Source organism: Eleutherodactylus coqui, chromosome 1 (assembly GCF_035609145.1).
Source record: "Eleutherodactylus coqui strain aEleCoq1 chromosome 1, aEleCoq1.hap1, whole genome shotgun sequence".
NCBI classification, from domain to species: domain Eukaryota; kingdom Metazoa; phylum Chordata; class Amphibia; order Anura; family Eleutherodactylidae; genus Eleutherodactylus; species Eleutherodactylus coqui.
Genome location: NC_089837.1, coordinates 501,882,549 through 501,907,620, shown reverse-complemented (window position 1 = coordinate 501,907,620; position 25,072 = coordinate 501,882,549). Strand labels below are relative to the sequence as shown.

Below are 25,072 nucleotides of genomic sequence, written 5' to 3'. Positions count from 1 at the left end.
GCTTACGATTTATGAGGTGGAAAGGATAGGGGGGACGCAAGGGCTTACGATTTATGAGGTGGAAAGGATAGGGGGGACGCAAGGGCTTACGATTTATGAGGTGGAAAGGATAGGGGGGACGCAAGGGCTTACAATTTATGAGGTGGAAAGGATAGGGGGGACGCAAGGGCTTACAATTTATGAGGTGGAAAGGATAGGGGGGACGCAAGGGCTTACAATTTATGAGGTGGAAAGGATAGGGGGGACGCAAGGGCTTACAATTTATGAGGTGGAAAGGATAGGGGGGACGCAAGGGCTTACAATTTATGAGGTGGAAAGGATAGGGGGGACGCAAGGGCTTACAATTTATGAGGTGGAAAGGATAGGGGGGACGCAAGGGCTTACAATTTATGAGGTGGAAAGGATAGGGGGGACGCAAGGGCTTACAATTTATGAGGTGGAAAGGATAGGGGGGATGCAAGGGCTTACAATTTATGAGGTGGAAAGGATAGGGGGGACGCAAGGGCTTACAATTTATGAGGTGGAAAGGATAGGGGGGACGCAAGGGCTTACAATTTATGAGGTGGAAAGGATAGGGGGGACGCAAGGGCTTACAATTTATGAGGTGGAAAGGATAGGGGGGACGCAAGGGCTTACAATTTATGAGGTGGAAATGATACGGGGGACGCAAGGGCTTACAATTTATGAGGTGGAAATGATAGCAAGGGCTTAGAATCTATGAGAAGGACAAGGCCAATGGGGGGGTGGGGGCATGGGTTTACAATCTATGGGGAGATATGAGGGGGGCTTACAATCTGAGCAGAAAATGATAGAGGGGACGCAAGGGCTTACAACTTATGAGGTTGAAATGATAGGGAGGACGCAAGGGCTTAAATTTATGAGGTGGAAATGATAGGGGGGACGCCAGGGCTTACAATTTATGAGGTGGAAATGATAGGGGGGACGCAAGGGCTTACAATTTATGAGGTGGAAATGATAGGGGGGACGCAAGGGCTTACAATTTATGAGGTGGAAATGATAGGGGGGACGCAAGGGCTTACAATTTATGAGGTGGAAATGGCAGGGGGGACGCAAGGGCTTACAATTTATGAGGTGGAAATGATAGGGGGGACGCAAGGGCTTACAATTTATGAGGTGGAAATGGCGGGGGGGACGCAAGGGTTTATAATCTACGAGGAGGAGATGGCGGGGGGGACGCAAGGGTTTATAATCTACGAGGAGGAGATGGCGGGGGGGACGCAAGGGTTTACAATTTATGAGGTGGAAATGGCGGGGGGGGGGGGGAACGCAAGGGTTTACAATTTATGAGGAAGAAATGGCGGGGGGACGCAAGAGTTTACAATCTACGAGGAGGAGATGGCGGGGGGGACGCAAGGGTTTACAATTTACGAGGAAGAAATGACGGGGGGGACACAAGAGTTTACAATCTACGAGGAGGAGATGGCGGGGGCGACGCAAGGGCTTGCAAGCTATGATGAAATGATAGGGGGGACGCAAGAGCTTAAATTTATGAGGTGGAAATGATAGGGGGGACGCAAGGGCTTACAATTTATGAGGTGGAAATGATGGGGGGGACGCGTGGGCTTACCATTTATGAGGTGGAAATGATGGGGGGACGCGTGGGCTTACCATTTATGAGGTGGAAATGATGGGGGGGACGCGAGGGCTTACCATTTGAGGCGGAAATGATGGGGGGGACGCGAGGGCTTACCATTTATGAGGTGGAACTGATGGGGGGGACGCGAGGGCTTACCATTTATGAGGTGGAACTGATGGGGGGGACGCGAGGGCTTACCATTTATGAGGTGGAACTGATGGGGGGGACGCGAGGGCTTACCATTTATGAGGTGGAACTGATGGGGGGGACGCGAGGGCTTACCATTTATGAGGTGGAAATGATGGGGGGGACGCGAGGGCTTACCATTTATGAGGTGGAAATGATGGGGGGGGCGCGAGGGCTTACCATTTATGAGGTGGAAATGATGGGGGGGGCGCGAGGGCTTACCATTTATGAGGTGGAAATGATGGGGGGGACGCGAGGGCTTACCATTTATGAGGTGGAAATGATGGGGGGGACGCGAGGGCTTACCATTTATGAGGTGGAAATGATGGGGGGGACGCGAGGGCTTACCATTTATGAGGTGGAAATGGCGGGGGGGGGGACGCGAGGGCTTACCATTTATGAGGTGGAAATGGCAGGGGGGGGGGACGCGAGGGCTTACCATTTATGAGGTGGAAATGGCGGGGGGGGGGGACGCGAGGGCTTACCATTTATGAGGTGGAAATGGCGGGGGGGGACGCGAGGGCTTACCATTTATGAGGTGGAATTGGCGGGGGGGGGGGGGGACGCGAGGGCTTATAATCTATGAGGAGGAGATGGCGGGGGGACGCAAGGATTTATAATCTACGAGGAGAAGATGGCGGGGGTGACGCAAGGGTTTACAATTTACGAGGAAGAAATGACGGGGGGGACGCAAGAGTTTACAATCTACGAGGAGGAGATGGCGGGGGCAACGCAAGGGCTTACAATCTACGAGGAGGAGATGGCGGGGGCGACGCAAGGGCTTGCAAGCTATGATGAAACGATAGGGGGGACGGAGAGGCTTACCATTTATGAGGAGGAAATGATAGCAAGGGCTTAGAATCTATGAGAAGGACAAGGCCAATGGGGGGTGGGGGCATGGGTTTACAATCTATGGGGAGATATGAGGGGGGCTTACAATCTGAGCAGAAAATGATAGGGGGGACGCAAGGGCTTACAACTTATGAGGTTGAAATGATAGGGGGGACGCGAGGGCTTACAATTTATGAGGTGGAAATGATAGGGGGGACGCGAGGGCTTACCATTTATGAGGTGGAAATGATGGGGGGGACGCGAGGGCTTACCATTTATGAGGTGGAAATGATGGGGGGGACGCGAGGGCTTACCATTTATGAGGTGGAAATGATGGGGGGGACGCGAGGGCTTACCATTTATGAGGTGGAAATGATAGGGGGGGACGCGAGGGCTTACCATTTATGAGAAAGGTAAGGCCAATGGGGGGGCATATGGGGTGGTTTACAATCTGAGAAGAAAATGATAGGGGGGACTAAGGAGTTTACAATCTATGAGGAGAAAATGATAGGGGGCACGCAGGAGCTTACAATTTATGAGGAAATGATAGGGGGGACGCTGGAGCTTACAATCTATGAGGAGGAAATGGCAGGGGGGGACGCAAGGACTTACAATCTATGAGAAGGAAATGGCAGGGGAGGATGCAGGAATTTACAATCTACGAGGAGAAAAGGGCTGGGTGGGGACGCAAAGGTTTACAATCTATGAGGAGCAAATGATAGGGGGGGGGACGCTGGAGCTTACAATCTATGAGGAGGAAATGATAGAGCTGGACGTTGGAGCTTGCAATCTATGAGGAGGAAATAACGGGGGACGCAGGAGCTTACAATCTATGAGGAGGAAATGATGGGTGGGATGCAGGAGCTTACAATATGAGGAGGAAGTGATAGGGGGGACGCAAAGGTTTACAATCTACGAGGAGGAAAGGGCAGGAGGGGACGCAGAGGCTTACAATCTACAAAGAGGAAAGAGCAGGGGGGATTCAAAGGCTTACAATCAACGAGACAGAAAGGGCAGGAGGGGACGAAGTGGCTTACGATCTACGAGGCGGAAAGGACAAGGGGGGACGCAAAGGTTTACGATCTACGAGGCGGAAAGGGCAAGGGGGGACGCAAAGGTTTACGATCTACGAGGCGGAAAGGGCAAGGGGGGACGCAAAGGTTTACGATCTACGAGGCGGAAAGGGCAAGGGGGGACGCAAAGGTTTACGATCTACGAGGCGGAAAGGGCAAGGGGGGGCGCAAAGGTTTACGATCTACGAGGTGGAAAGGGCAAGGGGGGACGCAAAGGTTTACGATCTACGAGGCGGAAAGGGCAAGGGGGGACGCAAAGGTTTACGATCTACGAGGCGGAAAGGGCAAGGGGGGACGCAAAGGTTTATGATCTACGAGGCGGAAAGGGCAAGGGGGGACGCAAAGGTTTACGATCTACGAGGTGGAAAGGGCAAGGGGGGACGCAAAGGTTTACGATCTACGAGGCGGAAAGGGCAAGGGGGGACGCAAAGGTTTATGATCTGGGGGGGATGAGGCGGAGGGTCCTGCTAGCCAGAGTTTATAATCTGTGATGAAGGAAATGCAGCAAAATGGAATCCCTGGTTGGCACACACTCCTACGCCACATACTGAACGGCAACTGCTGCCTCTAATGGCGTCCACCAAGCTTCCATTATGTTGCTTGAAATAGACAGAAAATATAACCATGTGGACAAGGCGTTAAAGGGATTGATCAGGACTACAAAAACATGTCGCGGTTTCTTCCAAAAACAGCCCCTCACCTGATTATCTGTGGTATTGCCGCCCCCTTCACTTCAGTGGAGCTGCAATACCAGAGGCAACCTATGGACAGGTGAGGCGCTGTATCTGGAAGAGAGCTGCCATGTTTCTCTAATCCTGGATAACCCCTTTAAGGTCAGGCTTGACGTGGCTGTTCCAGAACACAAGTCTTTTTCAGTATTTCATTAATTGATTTAGGCATTAGGCTAATTTCACCTGGCGAGTACAATATCTGACTGTGAAACTCAGCCCGGTATCACCCCCGCCAACGTGCGATGTCCCCGCGGATGTCAGACTCCTTTTTTTTTTTTTTGTCTAAAAATGCATCACTTCAGGGCAGTAGTGATCCGCTGCCGCGGCTTTTAGCTGCAGCGGAGGATCGCTGAGTGTTTCCCATTGTTCTCACATCCACATTGTATGCGATGCCGGCCCCATTGAAAACAATGTACGATTTGTTTTGAGGGAACGCCCAAAGATAGGACATGCAGATAGATGGATATATATATACTTTTTTTTTTTTCTTTCGCTCATACATTTTACGGACAGCACACAGACCCATTTTAGGATGAGTTTATTCGCATAGATGATTTTTCACATGGACCGATAGTTGGTGGAAAAAAATCGCTACCTGCTCCATTCTGCTTCGCATCATGAAAGAAAATAGGACATAGACTGTCGCCAGAGATGAAACGGCACAAGGACAGGTGCCTACGTGCTGTCGCATGCGCCTGAAACTCGTGAACGCCACTCGCATACGCCCATCTGAACGCAGACTCCAGCACTGGTCACTCACTTGCAATTTGAAATCCGTAGAGTCTAGGCAGAGAGGATATGGAATTTGAACTTAACGTAGTTGGAGCTGTAGCTGCTTCCCCAGAGGTCTACGGAGAGCGGAGGAGGTGGAGCAGCAGCTGTGGAGAGTCAGACGCAGCTTCTAGTAAGGCCTCGTTCACACAAATGTTTTATTGTAGCTATTTTGCCGCTATAAAATGTTGGCCCAAAATCGCGACCATCTGAAGCGTTGGATTCCAATGCATTTGTTCCGATCGGCGATCTTCTGGCGCTTAAAATTGGATGGCCAGAAAAGATAGCACATCCCCTGCGGATTCTATCAGTCTGCTTTTACACGCGACCGGAAAAGATAGGTCTTGCCCTATCTTTTTACCGCGATTAGCCGGCAGCTCCCATAGAAACCTATGGGAGCTGCCGGCAAGTGGAGGGACTTCAGCAACGGCTTGCGCTGCTAAACTCCCTCCCCCCCCCTTTGCCTGTAGCTCCCATAGGCCTCTATAGGAGCTTCTATTGTCGTGATCAGCCAGCAAAGGGAGGGGGAGAGAGTTTAGCATCGCTAAGCTCTCCCCCCCCACCCCCCCCTCCCTGCCCATTGGACGGTCCAGGGCTCATTAGCATATGGCGTGGGAGAGGAACTTTGGCTAAAGATAACGGTAATAACGGTAACTCAGGGTTTCTTAATGACAGCGCATATGTAACTATATATTGGGTTAATAGGCCAAATTTTGGCGATAGATTCCTTTAACAGTAAGCAGCCCCAAATTGGGGGGGCTAATTCTCATCCTGCCTTCCTTCAAGACCAGAAGTTTCTGTGATATATTAGATCTTGGCCATGATGCTTGGTTGATGCTCTACTTGGTGCCAGCTGTTCCTCTACAGTATAAGACAGTCTAGAAGTGTTACCTAAAGTGTGCTTTGTTGTCCCCATAGGTGCAGACAGATGCCCAGCAGGTAGCAGAGGATAAGTTCGTCTTTAACCTGCCTGACTATGAGAGCATCAACCATGTGGTGGTATTCATGCTGGGAACTGTACCCTTCCCAGAGCGAATGGGGGGTTCTGTGTACATCTCGTACCCCGATCACAGCGGCATGCCTGTCTGGCAGCTCCTCGGATTCATCACAAATGAAAAGCCCAGTGCCATATTCAAGATCTCCGGCTTAAAGTCTGGTAAGTGTTGATTTAACCCCCCCAGCAATTTAGGATGAACCCTGTTTGTTCTGAGGCAAAAGGACATTACAGTTTTGGAGGAACAGAGCTCGTTCTGTTATAAACGTTTTTAGTTTGGGTTCTAAACCCAAGATTATTGGCTTTAAAATGGCATCCTAAGCATGTCCTTACAGAACCGGAGCTGGAGCCGTTCTAGGTCGGGCTAGAAATACTGAATTTACAGCTGTCCGTTTCAGTCAGTCTGTGCAGAGCTAAGAGGGAGGGGAGACGAGATGAGGCAGAGAAGATCTGTGACTCTCCAGTCTCCGTTCCAGGAGAGGGACGACATGAATTTTGTTCGTTAGCAACCCCACATCACTTAGAGTATATTTGCTCTCTGATTGTCACATGTGGGGTTTTCCCCAGAAAAGGAGTGAAATGATGAGGACTTGCTCATCTAATCACTCCTATACATCACTTAACCCCGCAGATACTGCGGTCATTGCTGACCATTACATCTAAACATTACAGAATAAAAAAGTAATTTTTCCCCCCTGCTTATACCTAAGCTTTAAATATTGAAAAAATAAAAAAACTACTCCTAATTAGTATCGGCACATACATAACCTGTACTATAAAATATTACATTATGTAGTCAGCATGTAAAAAAAAAGCCACAATAGCAGTTGTATGATCATCTCACTCACCTAAAACAGGAGTAAAAATTAATAAAAAAAAGTTGTATACCTTCAAAATGGTACCAATAAAAATTACAAGTTTTCCCACAAAAAAACCCAATCCCTCGTACAACTGTCAACTGCGAAATGAAAAAATCTCTGCTCCTACAATGTGGTGCCACACAAACTAGATGTTTATAATGGGCAAAAGTGGTAAAACCTAAAACTATATAAAAACTTGGTGTTGTCACAATCGTAATGAATAAAAGTAACATAATTATACCGCACTGTGAATGCCATAAAAATAATTAAATAGAAACGAGGAAATAAATTTTTTTTTTTCTTGCTGCAGAGCAATTGAAAAAAACAAAACAAGTGCATTATATGTCCCCCAAAATTGGTTCCTACAGAAACAAGAACTCTACCTGTAAAATGCGAGCTGTCATACAGCAACATTGACAAAAAAATGAAAAAGTTATGACCGCTGGAACACAAAAGGGGAAATGATTTACTGGCTCTTAAGGCTTAAATTAGTTCTATCACTAAGGGGTTAAAATGCACTTAAGGCGAGTTCTGCACCAAACATATTTACATCAGACATAGATTCAAAATCTGCAGTAAAACATGACGTTTTCATGAAGGTTTTTCCGATTTTAATGTGTCTGTTGAGGGGGTTAATGTGGTTTTGTGAAACACATGTCGTCTCCCCAACTAATGGCTGGTGCCGCCCCTATAAATGCCGTTCTTCACCTTCACACTCCAAGACAGTTTGAAGATGCAAATCAAAGCTGGATTATAGACTAATAAAACAAATTATAATCTATTCCTAGACCCATGTATGTTTCTGAAAGGAGGCGCCTGGCAAACCCCACCCAACGTTCATGGAAGCCTTCATGCAGTTTTTTTTGTCAAAACGTAATGTTTTGTGTAAAAGCATAATTCTCATTTGTGGCTAAAAATCTGAGGTGCAGATTACGTCCTGAAAGTAAAAGCTAAGACTTTGCAGTTGATACTTGCCGCCTACAGCCACACGTACTAAGAGCTAAAAGTTTTAGAACACCTCAATTTTTCCAGTTTTTATTGACCTTAAACCGTGTAAATGTCACAAATGTACTTTAAAATGAAAGCAGAGAGCAAATAAACAAGTTAAGATGAATACAAATAATGGATTAAGGGTGCATTCAGACGACCGTATATTGGCTGGGTTTTCACGCCCAGCCGATTATACGGCGTGTCTCTGCAGGGGGAGGAGGCTGAAAGATCGGGAGCAGTGCTCTGAGCTCCCGCCCCCTCTCTGCCTCCTCTTCGCCCCTCTGCACTATTTGCAATGAGAGAGGGTGTGGCTAAATTCTGGGAATTAGCTCCGCCCCCATCCCGCCTCTCCTCATTGAAAATAGTGTAGGGGGGTAGAGAGGAGGCAGAGAGGGGGCGGGAGCTCAGAGTACTGCTCCCGACTCTTCCAGCCTTCTCCCCCTGCAGAGAGAGACGCCGTATATCGGCTGGGCGTGAAAACCCAGCCGATATACGGTAGTCTGAATGCACCCCCACTTTGTACAACCAAATTAAATCTAGAGTTTTGACTCTTCTAATTAGCTCCCTCAGGCTGATAGAACAGTTTTACAATCGAGGGTTTCTTTCTACAATTGCATTCCGATATTGTTAAGAAAATTGTTCTGAACATTGTTGCAGAGTTTCCCACAAATTTGCTGCACTTGGAAATTGCTTTGCTCCTCCCCCTCTGTCCAGTTCATGCCAAACAAGCTAAACGGGGTTAAAGTCTGTAGACTCTGCAGCCATTCCATTCTTTGAAGCCTGAAGTAGTTCTAACAGAATGTAGAAGTATGTGTTGGATCATTGACTTACTGCATGAACCCCCAACCAAACAGGCGTACGCCAGAGGGTGTTTCATGGTGTATCAAAATGGTGTGGTAGGCCTTTTTGTCCAATGTGCCAGTCACCCTGATCCAACTGTGCCAGTTGCCAACTCTGGATCCAACAAAAGTGCCCCAGACCATCACTTTTCCTCATTCTGACAGTTGTCACATCAGTTCACCTACTTGACTGTGTGCAAAAACCCTACATGAATCACAATTTCACATCTTTGGTACATCATCAGTCCATAAGACCTTCTTCCAGTCTTCTGTAGTCGACCGGAGGTGCTGCTTGGCTCAGGCAAGTCTTCTTTATTTTGAAATCTTAGCAGTGGCTTTCTTGCTGATACTCTGTCAGACCTGCAGATAAGAAGTCTTCTCTTCACAGTTGAAATGGAAACCTTTTATTTTTTGCTACATTAACCTGCACTTGGAAGATTTTGTGCTGTCAGGTGCCGATCGTGCAAACTGCTGACTGCTTTTGGTCTGTCAGACCTCTAGAGTTTCCTGCAGTTGATATAGGGAACTGTACTGACTGCTAAGTTGGTTTTCTTGGATATTTTTCTGTATGACAGACCTACACTTCTAAGGCTTATAATTGTCTGTCGTCTTTAATTGTCTTTTTCTTGTCATTATCATATGTGCTCTGTCCTGAAGAACAAAACTGTCCAAATCCTGCCCTAGATAAGGGGGGTTGTAATGCAGTCTGTTCCAACACTGATAATATAGAATCAGAGGGTTTGAAAGTAATTTACAAAAATTGAGACACTTGTAGGAATAGATTGCACCCAATTTCAAACCATAATCTGCTTTCTGTGCTGCAGAGCAGCCGTCCTTGATGTGTTCCCTCAAAACAGCCCTTAGGTTAAAATGTATAAATTCAGACTATTGTTCGTTTCATATTATGTTTTTAACTTAAATTTGCTGGACTTGAAGTGTTTTAATGTAAAAAAATAACCAGAAAAATTGAGGTGTTCTAAAACTTTTGACTGGTTGTGTATGATCAAAATATAACTACTAGAATATTGTCCACTAGAGCCTCGTGTGGCGCGGAGTGTTAAGGCAGCAGAAATGCAGTCCTAAGCTCACTCATGATCTGGAGGTTGCGAATTCAATCCCTGCATGGTTCAGGTAGCCGACTCAAGGTCGACTTGGCCTTCCATTCTTTCGAGGTCGGTAAAATGAGTACCCAGCTTGGTGGTGGGTACTGGATAAATTACCTGCGGAATAAGTTGACGCCATACAAATAACAAAATTAATTTATTTTGTATTTATTTTTTTCTATGTACAAGAATATAACTACTATAATACTGCCCCCTATGTACAAGAATATAACTACTATAATACTGCCCCCTATGTACAAGAATATAACTACGATAATACTGCCCCCTATGTGCAAGAATATAACTACTGTAATACTGCCCTATATGTACAAGAATATAACTACTATAATACTGTCCCTATGTACAAGAATATAACTAATATAATACTGTCCCTATGTACAAGAATATAACTACTATAATACTGCCCCCTATGTACAAGAATATAACTAATATAATACTGTCCCCTATGTACAAGAATATAACTACTATAATACTGCCTCCTATGTACAACAATATAACTAATATAATACTGTCCCTATGTACAACAATATAACTACTATAATACTGTCCCCTATGTACAAGAATATAACTACTATAATACTGCCCCCTATGTACAAGAATATAACTACTATAATACTGTCCCTATGTACAAGAATATAACTAATATAATACTGCCCCCTATGTACAAGAATAAAACTACTATAATACTGCTCCTATGTACAAGAATAGAACTACTATACTACTGCCTCCTATGTACAAGAATATAACTACTATAATACTGCCCCTATGTACAAGAATAGAACTACTATAATACTGCCCCCTATGTACAAGAATATAACTACTATAATACTGCCCCCTATGTACAAGAATATAACTACTATAATACTATCCCTTTATGTACAGGAATATAACTATTATAATACTGCCCCCTATGTACAAGAATATAACTACTGTAATACTGCCTCCTATGTACAAGGATATAACTACTATAATACTGCCCCAATGTACAAGAATAAAACTACTATAATACTGCTCCCTATGTACAAGAATATAACTACTATAATACTGCCCCCTATGTACAAGAATATAACTACTATAATACTGCTCCCTATGTACAAGAATATAACTACTATAATACTGCCCCCTATGTACAAGGATATAACTACTATAATACTGCCCCCTATGTACAAGAATATAGCTACTATAATACTGCCCCCTATGAACTAGAATATAACTACTATAATACTGCCCCCTATGTACAAGAATATAACTACTATAATACTGCCCCCTATGTACAAGAATATAACTACTATAACACTGCCCCCTATGTACAAGAATATAACTACTATAACACTGCCCCCTATGTACAAGAATATAACTACTATAATACTGCTTCCTATGTACAAGAATATAACTACTATAATACTGCCTCCTATGTACAAGAATATAACTACTATAATACTGCCCCCTATGTACAAGAATATAACTACTATAATACTGCCCCCTATGTACAAGAATATAACTACTATAATACTGCCCCCTATGTACAAGAATATAACTACTATAACACTGCCCCCTATGTACAAGAATATAACTACTATAACACTGCCCCCTGTGTACAAGAATATAACTACTATAATACTCCCCCCTATGCACAAGAATATAACTACTATAATACTGCCCCCTATGTACAAGAATATAACTACTATAATACTGCCCCCTATGTACAAGAATATAACTACTATAATACTGCCCCCTATGTACAAGAATATAACTACTATAATACTGCCTCCTATGTACAAGAATATAACTACTATAACACTGCCCCCTATGTACAAGAATATAACTACTATAATACTGCCCCCTATGTACAAGAATATAACTACTAGAATAGAATCATAGAATGGTAGAGTTGGAAGGGGCCTCCAGGGTCATCTGGTCCGACCCCCTGCTCAGTGCAGGATCACTAAATCATCCCAGACAGATATTGTCCAGCCTCTGTTTGAACACTTCCACTGAAGGAGAACTCACCACCTCCCGTGGTAACCTGTTCCACTCATTGATCTCCCTCACTGTCTAATATCTAATCTGTCTCTCCTCCTGTGTTTCATCCCATTGCTTCTAGTCCTTCCTTGTGCGGATGAGAATAGGACTGATACTGTCTCCTGTGTACAAAAATATAATTTCCAGCTTTGGTTCTTGCAGGAGAAGGTACGCAGCACCCGTTTGGAGCGATGTGTTTACCGCAGACGCCTTCAGTAGCGCAGATTGGAATCTCTGTGGAGCTGTTGGAGCAGTTGGCACAACAGACTCCAGTAGCCAATGCAGCTGTGTCAAACGTGGACTCGTTCACCCAGGTCAGTAGGGGGTAAGAGTCAATACAGCGGGCAGATGTATGACAACCCGGGACTCACTGATGTGGATCTGAGCTGCTGCCTTGTAATATGCAGGACGGGACTTGTATGACGTCTCCGTTGTTCTCAGCGAGCCACTATTGTCTGACATTAATGCAGTAATGGTAATGCTGTGCTTGCTCTGGTGTTATCATGGTCGTCATCTTAATTAGGGTGGCATTACATGGGGCGGTTATCTGCCGGAAAATTGCTGAAACCAGCAATTTTATTACTTTATTTTTTTCAGCAATGCTCGGACCCAACAGGCCAAGCAAGACACTGCTCACTAGTCACTATTGTTTCATCTCACTGAAAGAAATTGTTTAGTGAGCGACTTCTCACTCAGCGAAACAGGCATTCATTCGTCTTTGAGCGACTGCCTGTTCACAGCGGGCGGCCGGAAGAGGTCTGAACGGCTATCGCTCCTGTGTGAAAGCATGGGAGCGATAAGTCTTGGCACGACTGTCTGGGCATTTATGCCCTCTCCAGCCGTCTCTTGTAAAGCCACCGGAACACTTTATCTGCATGCTTAAAAACATGCCTTTTAGACTTTCCTCATAGTTTGTTGCTGCTGCCATGGCAACCCCAGAGCAAGCACAATATTTACTTTATTGCTGGTGTTAGGAGATCAGGAGTAGAGGAGAAAACAAATTAGGTGTGTACTAAGGGCTTTCTCACACAATTTTCCTGCATGCCTCGGGCATATTTCCCACGTGTGAGCACCCAACAGTATGAAATGCAGTGCATCCTTACTGTGTGACGACAATCCTGATACGCTATCTTTTCCTGTATGAACGCGTAATACGCGCCAAGATAGTGCATGCTGAGATCTTTTTTGCATGCGCATTGGGTGTGAGAGGCACAATTGAAAGTAATGTAAAGTTTATTACATGGGCAAAACACGCTCATGTGAGAGCCCTAAAGCTGTTGTGCCAAGATGGCATCCCAGCTCATTGGCGATTATAATCATGTGACCTTAGAGTGGGGTTTCCGCTGGGTGGAGTGTGTGCCATCCTTCATTTTTTTTGGAATTATCTTGCTGTCCTTGCTTTCCCTGACAAAATCGGCTGTTTGCCGGCAGTGCGGGATCCTGGAGTGATCAGCTGATCGCCGCGGACACCGCATTCTGAAAAGGATTGTTGCGGAAAGCAATCAATCTGATGTCAAGTGTAGATCAAAAAAATCTCATTGTGGGGGGCGTGGCCAAGCAGCTAATCTGACCGGCCGCATGTGAGGAGCGCTCCTCCACATACCGGCAAAAAAACCCTAATCCTGAAGACATCCTGAGGGTCCCCTGACCCAGAATAGCACCGGCGGAGGGAGGAGAGGATAGAGCCCCTGACGGCGCTCCCGGACGGCCGCAGCTGAGGTACCGGCAGCGGGGAGAGCGGAGACCCATAGCCGCCGCGGACGTACTGCGGAGGACACCGGTGAGCGGCGGGGACTCCGAGCCAGACTTTGCTCCGAGAGGGGGGAGAGAGGAGGCGGATAGACCCCCCGGAGGGACGTCTGTGACGCCGACATAGCGGGCACCGCCGGCGGGAGAAAAGTCCGAGAGGCAGCGACTCCGGCGGCCATCTTGTGAAGGGCAGAGGCGGAGGTGCAGGGCCCTGAACACCAGAGTGCACTGCTCCCGGGCGCGGTAAGGAGTTGTGCGGAGAGGGGGAAGAGAAGGTCGAGATCCGGAAGGTATAACCGAGAGGTGGACATAGGAAAAGCTGCTGGCGGGAAAAGACCGCGAAAACGCGGCTGCGGCGGCCATCTTGCGTGTGGCGCCGGAACAGAAAGGCCCTTAAAACAGGGCCGAAAGCTACCCCCGGGCCCAATATAGCACCGCTGCAGGGAAAGGGAAGAGGACAGAGACATTAGAATTACACAGAAGGCACAGGCAGCGCAGCGCACAACGACCTCAGACCCGCAGCGAAGTGACCATCAAGCGAACAAGCGCAGCTAGCAAGCAAGCAGCGAGAAGACACATTTAAGGGGACATAGAGGGAGGCCCTCCCCCCCCCCCCCCCCCTCCACTTACAAGAGGACTAAACACCATACAATTCGGAGAACCAGGAGAAGGGGCAAAACAGGGGCAGCAGCAGACCCCTATAGAACATTCAATTTCTATAACGGAAAACCAAACAACCGCGACATGGGCCCCACTAGACAAAGCTCATCTGCAGACAAACTTAAAGTCTTCGCAAGAGGAGAAACCCGGAAGGAGCCCAGCCCTGAACCCGCTGCGCCCGCTGCGGCGGGAGCTGCAGCAACAAAGCATACCAACCCAGACCCAACTGAGGGAACTGTGCAAACGCTGCAACAACTGTCTGAACAGCTTCTGACCGCAATACAAACATCTACAGCCACGCTCACCAGCAAAATTGATGAAGTTAAAGTGGATGTGAGTCTGCTGAGACAAGATCTCCAAAACCTAAGAGAACGTGTTGCCAGCACGGAGAACAGAATATCTACCCTAGATGATACTGTCGCCCCAATGACAGATGCAATACGAGATCTTACGCAGAAAGCTGAATACTGGAGACAAAAAGCAGACGATCTGGAAAATCGGTCGCGAAGAAATAATTTGCGCATAGTGGGGCTACCAGAGCGGGCCGAGGGGCAAAGACCTGAAGAATTTATAGAACGCTGGCTTCGAGAACTCTTTCCCAATGCTGGACTATCGCAAGTCTTTGTTATTGAACGTGCGCATCGAGTGCCCATGAAGCCACCAATACCAGGAGCCCCACCCAGACCCCTACTAGCAAAGCTGCTCAACTCCCGTGACAGGGATATAATCCTACAAGCTGCCAGAAAGGGAGGGCCCCTGCGACATGACAACGCCACAGTGTCCATTTTTCCGGATTTCTCAGCTGATCTCCAAAAGCAGCGAGCAACATTCTTCGGAGTCAAAAAGCAACTAAGAGATCTGCAGCTCCCGTACTCGATGGTGTATCCGGCTCGACTGCGGGTGATCGACGGGGACCGTGCCCGCTTCTTCTCCACACCAACGGAAGCAGGAAATTGGCTGAACACCAGACGACGACCAGAAGGGCCGTAATGTATACATAACCATTTATTTTCCCCTCTCTAGGTGCAGAGACCAATACACAAAGATGAACATTTCCCTTACAGTTCCTAACTGCACACTAGTGACTATCCTCTAAACACGCCACAAGAACACTCTAGCCAAATGGCACAGAACCGAGACTTTCTTTATCTGTGGCAGACAAGTAATCTACGATTCCCAGGAGAAGATGACAAACCTTCCCTTTCTACGGCCCCGGCGAGATTCACCTGTTTTAACCCCCCCCCCCCATCCTCCTCCTCCACCGATTCCCCTCGTCGATGTCTTGCGGGGTGATTTAGAACCCCCTCCCCATATGCTCCCTATCCTTAAGGGGACCCACCCAGAAAATGACAGCCTAACCAATGCCGGTCCACATAACTGATTTAACAACACAACAATACCACAAGTATAGTCTTGTAATAAGCTATACTATGTAGGTACCCCCTAAATACAGGTTGCCACGAATACGTATGTGATAAAGAAGATAATCTTCGAATCTGGTTAATTACAGGTTGATTGAGAGTTACAGTTGATAGTAGTTTATCAAAATGTTTTTAAGTTGTATGCATCAAGTGCTCTATGATGATATTGAAAATGTGCTGAAGTACTGTTACATGATAGATGATAAAAATGCAATTGAGTGTCGGGGGGGGTCGCCTGACGGGCAGAATAACATGGGGAATAGTATCCGGATCAGATTAACATCTCTTAGCCAATGGCGGAGATAGTCTTTGTATCCTGGAACGTCAGGGGCATGGGGTCTACTAGGAAACGGGCAGCGATGAACACGTTGCTGCGCTCCTGGCGACCACACATCCTGTGCTTACAGGAGACCCACCTTACACCTGAAACCACAAAAGTCTTACTGAAGCCATGGGTACAATGGTCCGCGCATGTATACCACACATCATACTCCAGGGGGGTGTCTCTACTAATAAGAAGAACACTTAGATGGGAGGTGGAACAGATTAAGAAGGACACAGAGGGCAGATATATTTTTGTAAGAGCTAAAATTAACAATGACCCATATGTCCTACTATGTTACTATAACCCGCCGCCGGCAACAACAACCATTCTAGCAGACGGCATTCAATTTGCATCATTCTCTCCAGACGCAACAGTTGTCTGTATGGGAGATATGAACATGGTGATGGATCCCGCCTTGGATAGATTTGGGGGTGGTGCTCGGGGGGAGGGGGATGCGAGCAAGACTCGCCTGGCCTCTATTATCTCGGTAACGGGTTGGCTAGACTTATGGCGAACATTTCACCCGCAGCAAAAAGAGTATACCTGCCATGCAGCCCACAACCACGCTCTCAGCCGAATAGACTATATATTCGGGTCCCCTTCACTATTCCCTAAAATAGACTCAATAGAGTTCCTACCTCGAGGTATCTCAGACCACTCGCCAATACGTATGACCCTTAAAAACCCAGGCCCAATCACAATCAAGAGACCAAGGGTGCACCCATTCTGGCTTTCATTATTTGGACCTAATGACCGCATACCGGACCAGATCCAAATATACTATGAGGCACATGAGACGCATGGAGACATAAATCTAGTATGGGAGGCATTTAAATCATACCTTAGAGGTTGTTTAAGGTCCTCAATTTCATTTGTCAAAAGAGCCACGGCACGTGAAGGTGAACTTTTAGCAGAGCAATGCCAACAACTAGAAAGAGATTATATAGCTGACCCTATAGACACTAAAAGAGATAAATGGCTTCAGACAGGCAGAGACTACTTATTATACCTGAAAGAGAAAGCCCAAAGGAATCTATTCTTTACCCGACAGTCCTTTTTTGAACAAGGAAACCAATCCAGTAAACTACTTGCTTATATGGCGAGACAGGAAACCGCCCCCCCAACCATACTGCGAGTTAAATCAACCGAGGAAGTAGTGCTTACAGACCCGAAAGAAATCCTAGATAGATTTCAGCAATTCTACAAAGACTTATACCAATCAAGGGTAAATTACACAGCGGCAGAACTAGAGACCTACTTAAATGACATAATATTTCCAGAAATACAAGACGACTATAGGTCCCTACTTGACTCCCCCATAACAGTGGAAGAGATTGAAGAAGCAATAAATGAGATGGCTAAAAACAAAACTCCGGGAATGGATGGGTTGCCAGTGGAAATATATCAACATTACAAAAAAGAAATAATACCACAATTGTTTACCCTATACAAATACATCCTGGATAAACATCACCTACCAGAATCGATGCTAGAGGCCAACATAGTCCTCATACTTAAACCAGACAAAAACCCAGAGGAGTGCGGCTCGTATAGGCCGATTTCCCTATTAAACACGGACTATAAAATCCTTACTAAAATACTAGCGACCCGACTAAACCAAATAATAGGGAAAATTATACACCCGGACCAATCTGGCTTTATCCCGGGTAAATCGACATCGGACAATATCAGAAGAACACAGGTAATCACACAGGTGGGGTGGAGGTGGAGAGCAGACTGGGCCCTGGCCTCACTAGACGCGGCTAAAGCGTTCGACTCCGTCGAGTGGCAGTACCTGATAGAGGTGCTGCGTAAATTCAGGTTTGGAGAAACGTTTATAAAATGGGTCACCATCCTGTACAAAGCCCCGACCGCAAGGGTAACGGTAAACGGCCTGGTCTCCACTTCCTTCCCACTACACAGGGGGACACGACAGGGATGCCCACTTTCCCCCCTTCTATTTGCAATTGCAATCGAACCCCTAGCCCTGAGAATTCGACAACACAACTCATACAAAGGCGTTCAAATCGGACCCAGAGAGGATAGAATAGGCTTGTATGCGGACGATATAATATTGTATATGTCAGACCCTAGAAACACCCTACCACTGGCCATATCTCTAATAGACAAGTTTGGAATTTTTTCAGGCCTATGCATTAACTGGCAAAAATCCGCTTTCATGCCCCTAAGATCAGAGGGATGGCAGACGGGGGATGTATTTTGTAACTTACAAATCACTCCCAGATTTAAGTACCTTGGTATATATATCACCAGAGAACACACCCAGAGCCTCGAGTTAAATATTGCCCCCCTGCTGACAACTCTGCAGCAAAAGTTGAAAGGCTGGAGCACCCTACCACTATCTGTAGCAGGCAGAATAAACCTCATAAAAATGATAATACTCCCTAAATACTTATATTGCCTAGAACATACAGAAACAATTATACCACAGAAATTCTTTAAAAAAACTAACTCATTAATAACGTCATTCATATGGGGAAACTCTAGAGCCAAACTACGACTGGATACCCTACAACGCCCTAAAGAAATTGCAGGTATGGCGTTACCAGATTTTAAACTATATTATCTGGCGGGACAGGTCAGGTATCTCCGTCATTGGCTGTCGGGTGCGCCTCTCCCTAACTCCGAGCACCATCTCATGTACTTCCTCGAGGAGACTTCGTTGTGGATCCTCCTGGAAAAACCAAAATTGATAACCAAACAAATGCTGCCAGTCCACAGACTGGCAGTGAACGTGTGGCAGATATGCAAATCACTAACAAGACAAGAGAACACCCCCTTGGAGACTCCCCTGTGGGACAACAGGGCATTACCACACTTGGTGAATTTGCCAGGTAAACAATTCTGGATAAACTCAGGAGTTACCACACTAGAGCATGTTTATAGGGACCAAACACTGGTTTCCTTTGAACAAATGCAAGAGCTATACCAGATCCCAAGGGCGGGATTTTTTAGATATTTGCAACTCCGACACGCACTGACCGCACAGTTTCCAGGACCTAGACAAATATTTTCACAGTATCCATTGATAGGGGTACTGCGAACACAAGGACCCAAAGGCCTGATTTCAGTGCTGTATACCCATCTACTACATGCTAAAATCCCTGACATACCAATGACAGTAATGCAGAGATGGAGAGAACTTATTCCCACCCTCACTAGTGAGGATTGGGAAATGGCCATGTCCATATACACCACAGTATCACCGGCGGCAAATAACAAACTAACACAACTATATATCTTACATCAGTGTTATCTAACACCGAGCAGACTTCATAAAATGAATCGGATAACCACCAACCGCTGCCACCGATGTGGAATGCCCAATGCAAACTTCAACCATTTGATATGGAACTGCGTAGATATTCAGACATACTGGAGAGAGATTATAGAGTTTCTAACACAAATATTGGGAATACCAGTACCACATGATCCTGCAGTGTGCCTGTTGGGGATTTTAGACGAAGAACAATGGCAATATCATGACAGGATATTTCTTACAAAGGTTCTATTTTACGCCCGGAAGGCAATAGCCTTACGCTGGATGGATAGGCGCCCCCCGACACTCACAAAGTGGCAGAGCATTGTCAACGCCGTTCTGCCATATGAAAAAATGGTATATAAAAATAGAAAATGCCCTGAAAAATTCGATAAAGTGTGGGAAAGATGGTGTGGGTCATCAAGTACGGTGTACACACAGAACCAGTTCCATAATTTGCTGAGAACAGCGATGCCTAGAAACACTTAGATGGGCCAACAAAGGAACACACCCTCCGCCGACACCACAAAGAAATTATATTACCAGAGGAAAATGTAACAAAGGAATATGTCAATAGAATGTACTAAAACACTTGTTAGGAATACAATGAGCTAATGATGTAACCAAAAGTTTTCTTTATTCAGTTGTTGTACAAAATACAATGTTTTCAATAAAACGAGTTTAAAAAAAAAAAAAAAATCTCATTGTGGTCAGTGGAGGGCGGGCACTAAATCTTTTGGCTTGAGCACCTACTGCCAACACAACACACAGGCCCGTGCCGATTTGCATATCATCAATCACATGGGTGTTGATGCTTTTTTTTTATTTTTTTATTTTTTTTTTTGTAATCCCTTCTAAATTTACTTTACTAATTTCTGATATTTTATTTTTTTGTGCAGTTCACCCAGAAAATGCTGGACAACTTTTATAACTTTGCTTCATCGTTTGCCGTGACTCAGGCGCAGATGACCCCGAACCCAACAGAGGTCTTCATACCATCAAATGTTGTTCTCAAGTGGTGAGGAGGGGATTGGGAATGCTGTTTTTGACACGGTAACGTACGGGGCTATGTTTGGCTTCATATTTACTTACACTTGTTCGAGCATATAGGTGGTCGAATGTGTCTGGCAACTTCCCCCCCCCCCCCTCCTTCCCAGTTGTGGTTATATAGCGTCCAAAAATAGTAGTCACAGCCCTGATGCCTAAGGGGGCCCGAATGCTTGTGCTACATCTGTAGACTTCTATGTGTTTAAATGGTACCCAGTTGGTAAGGGGCCCCATCACAGATCTTGCATTAGGGCACAGGAGTTACACCCTCTGTCGTCTTTGAGATGGCAGCTCGGGGGTGCAGTCTGACCACATTCTGGACCTATTTTCAAAACATCTTCCCCTTTAAACACTAACATTTAAAAAATAAAGCTATTTTGGGGAGTATCTTTTTTCCGTTCTGGCCTTTCTTAATCACACTGATACGAAATGAATATAAGACTGTCTGTATATAACAGCCGTTCCCTCTCCTTCTGGTCACATACTTCAGACCAGACCTGTCTCTGGCTCTAAGACAACTGGCTGCAGCAGGAGCCTCCCCCCCACTACTATCCACAGTAGGCACTAAGCTCCACCCTCTCTGCTAAGCTCCACCCCCTGAACTGCCAGTTGAAAATGGAACTGACCTGTAAGAAACTGTCTTCTGTATTCTGTATAGCATTTCTACAAGGCTGAGTTGCAGACAATCCTACAGACTAATGAACTTTGTGGGCAAGTTTCCATTCAGTTTACTTTTATCGCTTATTTCTAGGTGTAGTGTTCCTTTAACCCCTTTCCCCCATGTATTTTCCCCTGATATTCCTTGTACACGTACCAATCACTAGTGATAGGAGTGATCGTTAAAGGGGTTTTCCAGGCAAATACTATTGATGTAGTTAATTGGCGGGGGTCCGCTGCTCGGGCGCCCGCTGTCAGCGCCTCAACACACCGGTATGGAGTGGGAACAGTTAGCTATGACCCCAGTGTAGGGACCGGCATTCATAATTGCAGGTGCAGCTCCTATGAAAATCAATGATAGCTGTTTCTGCAATTGCGAATGCTGGCTACTTCACAGGGGTCGTAGCTAACTGCTTCCGCTCCGTACTCAGGCAGTGGATGCCCGATTGACCGAAGGCCTGAGCGGTGGACCCCCACCGATCAACTATTGATGACCTATCCTTTAGATTGATCTACTGCTTAAGACCCCTGGCGGTCAGTTGTTATCTGGCCCGCTGTCGGAGTGTACGTAGCTGGAAGCTAATGGCTCTGTACACATTGCAGTGTCCTGGGTTGGTATAGTAGGCACAGCAGCCAATGGCATGACCCCCTTTTTAAAGGAACAGTAAGTTCAGATCTGGACAACCCCTCTAAGCTGTCCTCTGTGCCCTTCTACCCGAATGACTTGCATCAGAGAATTCGTTCAACCTCCTCCTTTCTCCCCTCTTAGGTACGAGAACTTTCAGCGGCGTCTGGCACAGAACCCGTTCTTCTGGAAGACGTAAACCGGGAGATGTCCACAACTGGCTTTCTGAACAACATTGTGTGCCTCTTCTTAACACTTTATTTGCTGGACGAACCCTCCTTCGTTCCCTCCAGCAGCGTGTGTTTAGAAACCCTCGGGCACAGTGATATCCGCTCTAACTGCAGATATTGGATCACGATGATGAGGATATATTGGTGGTTTGGGCTCTGGCAGCTGCTTTATAGGGCTATGGAAGTGTTAATACGGTAGTGGCCAAGGGCCCATCTCCTTGTCACACGTCTTATTCAATAAGTATCTTACTAAACCTGTTTTAAGGTTCTTTGCTACACGTTTGTGCTATATTTCACCGTTTGCCATGAAAATCAGAATTTTTTTTTTTTTTTTAATGACAAAATAAAAAAAAATTGGGGAATTTTCGGCTAATTGTACAAATTTGTCTTACCGGGGGTTTACATTATGATTGGTTACAAAGCCAATCAGTGCTGCTTTCCAAACTGGTCTAAAAAATTTTTTTAGTTTGTTTTTTTATGTTGCCAAATGTATTAAAGTTGATTTTTGTTTTTGTGTTTTTTTTGTTTTGCTTTGTAGCAGATTATCGCACATATGGAGTATGGAATAGAAATGTCTGGACCGTCTAGTTGGTTGCGCCAAATGTTTAATCTCACGTTTACTCTTTTGATAAATCCTGACCAGTTTTCACCATCCCCCTAAATTGATGCCTCTCGCGGCACTGTAAAATTTCCCACATTTTTTTTCTTTCTTTTAACTTTCCTAACGACGGATTAGTTAAGGTACTTAATGAAACGGTGCTTTTCTTCCTATTTTTAATCTCCGACTAGTTTATTGAACATTTTTGTGAAATGACATGGCTGCTTGTTATTGCGTCTAAATAAGGACAAGTATTTAGCATTTTTTTTTCTGCTTGGGGCGATACCGAATCCCCCCCGCTGTGCTGTGTGTAATTTTATATGCTACCTGTAAGAAGTTTAGTTTAGCCAACCATATGGCAGCTGTATGTACAGTACTAGTATATTATACTCTGCTCTTCTCTCAGCAGATGAGGCCAAATCTACTGCTCCGCCCGAGCTGACCTGCAGCTTTTATATATTACTGTATAAATGGCGTTTTCAATAGAGGGATCGCGCTACAGCTGGTGAAATGACAGTTTGAGCTTTACTATAATTTTATGCTTTAAATAAACTTTTTGTGCCATTAAAGTAAATCTACAAATCTGTAAGATGTCATTGTGTAAGAAAGTCCAGAAGCCGCTGACAAAGGTATATAATAGACCATTCTGCTCTTTTGCACACAGACCTACACGGTGCCCAGACCACCATGACAGATTCTTCCAGTTAAGACTCAACTCTGCAGCATTTGCTGCTCAGATATCAGCATTTTTTTTTCTTACAAAGTGTTCTTTTATTTATTTATTTATTTTTTATAATTCAGAGTAGCAAAATATGGTACATATTCCAATCAAGCGATCTGTTTCCCTGCACATTGGGCTATAAAGTCATAGTTGATAATCTTGCTAGACTCGTATACTTAATCTTGTTTTACAATATCTACCATTCTATCACAAGCAATAGTATAAGTAACATTTACGTCATAAAATATAAACTAAAACATTTCTACATAACATATAGGTCTTCTTGCTTCTTATTAGTTATATTCCTAATGGTCTCCTGGAAAGCCGTCCGCGTCACATATACATCCGGATAGGCCTAAGTAGAAAGGAGATTGTGTCTTAAGTCCCGGCACCTCATACCTTCTGACCACATCTGGGCGTACTGGCCCAAATAAAATAATATAAGCCGCTGAAACCTTACCAACACGAGGCGTGGAATTGGGATAGTGAATGAAAAAGGTATAATATACGAAGGAGGAGGTTCATTTTAATAGCATGGATCCTTCCCACCCATCATAGTAGAGTCATTCCATCTTACTAGCTCAGATGACTGTTTCTGTATCATAAGGGGTTGGTTACATTTGTATGAGGTTGATAAAGATGGGGTGAGGCTGATGCCCAGGTAGGGGATATAATGGGTCTGATGTTGAAAACCCAAATTTTAATTAATACGTTTTATTAGGGAGATCTAGGAGTTTAGGTAACTTATCGGTATTAAACTTAAGACCCATCAGAATTGCCCATTTCTCATGAAGCGCCATTAAGTTAGGTAAAGACGTTACCGGCTGAGTTATTGTAAGAAATCATCTGTGAATAGACTTGGCTTATACTCTGTACCCCCCCCCCCCCCCAACCTTTATCCCCTCAATGTTAAGATTTTGTTGAATAGCTATTGCAAGAGGTTCGATGGCTAGTGCAAATAATGCTGGTGAAAGAGGGCAGCCTTGTCGAGTACCTCGTCTGATCCGAATAGGAGTTTCCTTATTAGTAGGAAGTTTTAAGAGAGTAGAAGGAATTGAATCCTGGGATCTAAGGGCTTGTATAAAGAGACCCCCAAACGCCATTTGTTTCAAAATATAAAACCGATATTCCCAGGACAACGAATCAAAGGCTTTCTCAATATCAAGCGCTAGAAGTGTTAGAGGAGGCCGAGTCTTTTTGGAATGATCAATAATATTTACAACTTTAGGGCTTATTCAGACGACCCTATATTGGCCGGGCATTCACGCCGGCTGATATACGGTGTCTCTCTGCAGGGGGAGGAGGCTGGAAGAGCCGGGAGCAGTCCTCTGAGCTCCCGCTCCCTCTCTGCCTCCTCTCCACCCCCTCTGCACTATGGGATGGGATGGCACTGGTTTTCTGTGTTTAGCAATACCCCCATTGTAGCCCCAATCTGCTTACAGGACACATAATAGGCCTATAATGCAGGGAACACCCGTTGGCTTTCAGGGCACAACTGAATAAATTCCAGGCAACACTGCTCACTTGTGCAGAAAAAAAATGAACTCCCTAAAAATAATCCCTTCCCCTTTACCCTGCTTTTTGGCATTCCTTAAGTCTTAGACAAAAGTAATAATGCAAACTGTGTGGTATGTCTCAAAATGGGTAATTACGGTGGCCTGGTTGGGATGGGCACATGAGCCAATAAAACCAGCTATCCCCCCTCCTCCAATGCTTGCTGCAAACCTGAACCTTTTTGGGG

General features: G+C 45.4%; 1 protein-coding gene across 2 annotated transcripts in view; it reads left to right on the top strand.

Annotated features, from left to right (window-relative positions):
• Positions 1-23,194, top strand: part of HIKESHI (heat shock protein nuclear import factor hikeshi) — a 28,872-nt gene extending 5,678 nt beyond the window's left edge. The window contains exons 2-5 of one of the 2 annotated variants that reach the window (XM_066587225.1): positions 6,108-6,345; positions 12,181-12,332; positions 20,353-20,471; positions 21,927-23,194. In XM_066587225.1, the coding sequence (XP_066443322.1) occupies positions 6,108-6,345; positions 12,181-12,332; positions 20,353-20,471; positions 21,927-21,981 (564 nt within the window). In that variant the 3' untranslated portion in view covers positions 21,982-23,194. Of the gene's footprint in view, positions 1-6,107; positions 6,346-12,180; positions 12,333-20,352; positions 20,507-21,926 lie in introns of both variants that reach the window. The other variant, XM_066587235.1, reaches the window with a different exon arrangement.
• Positions 23,195-25,072: the final 1,878 nt, after the last annotated feature.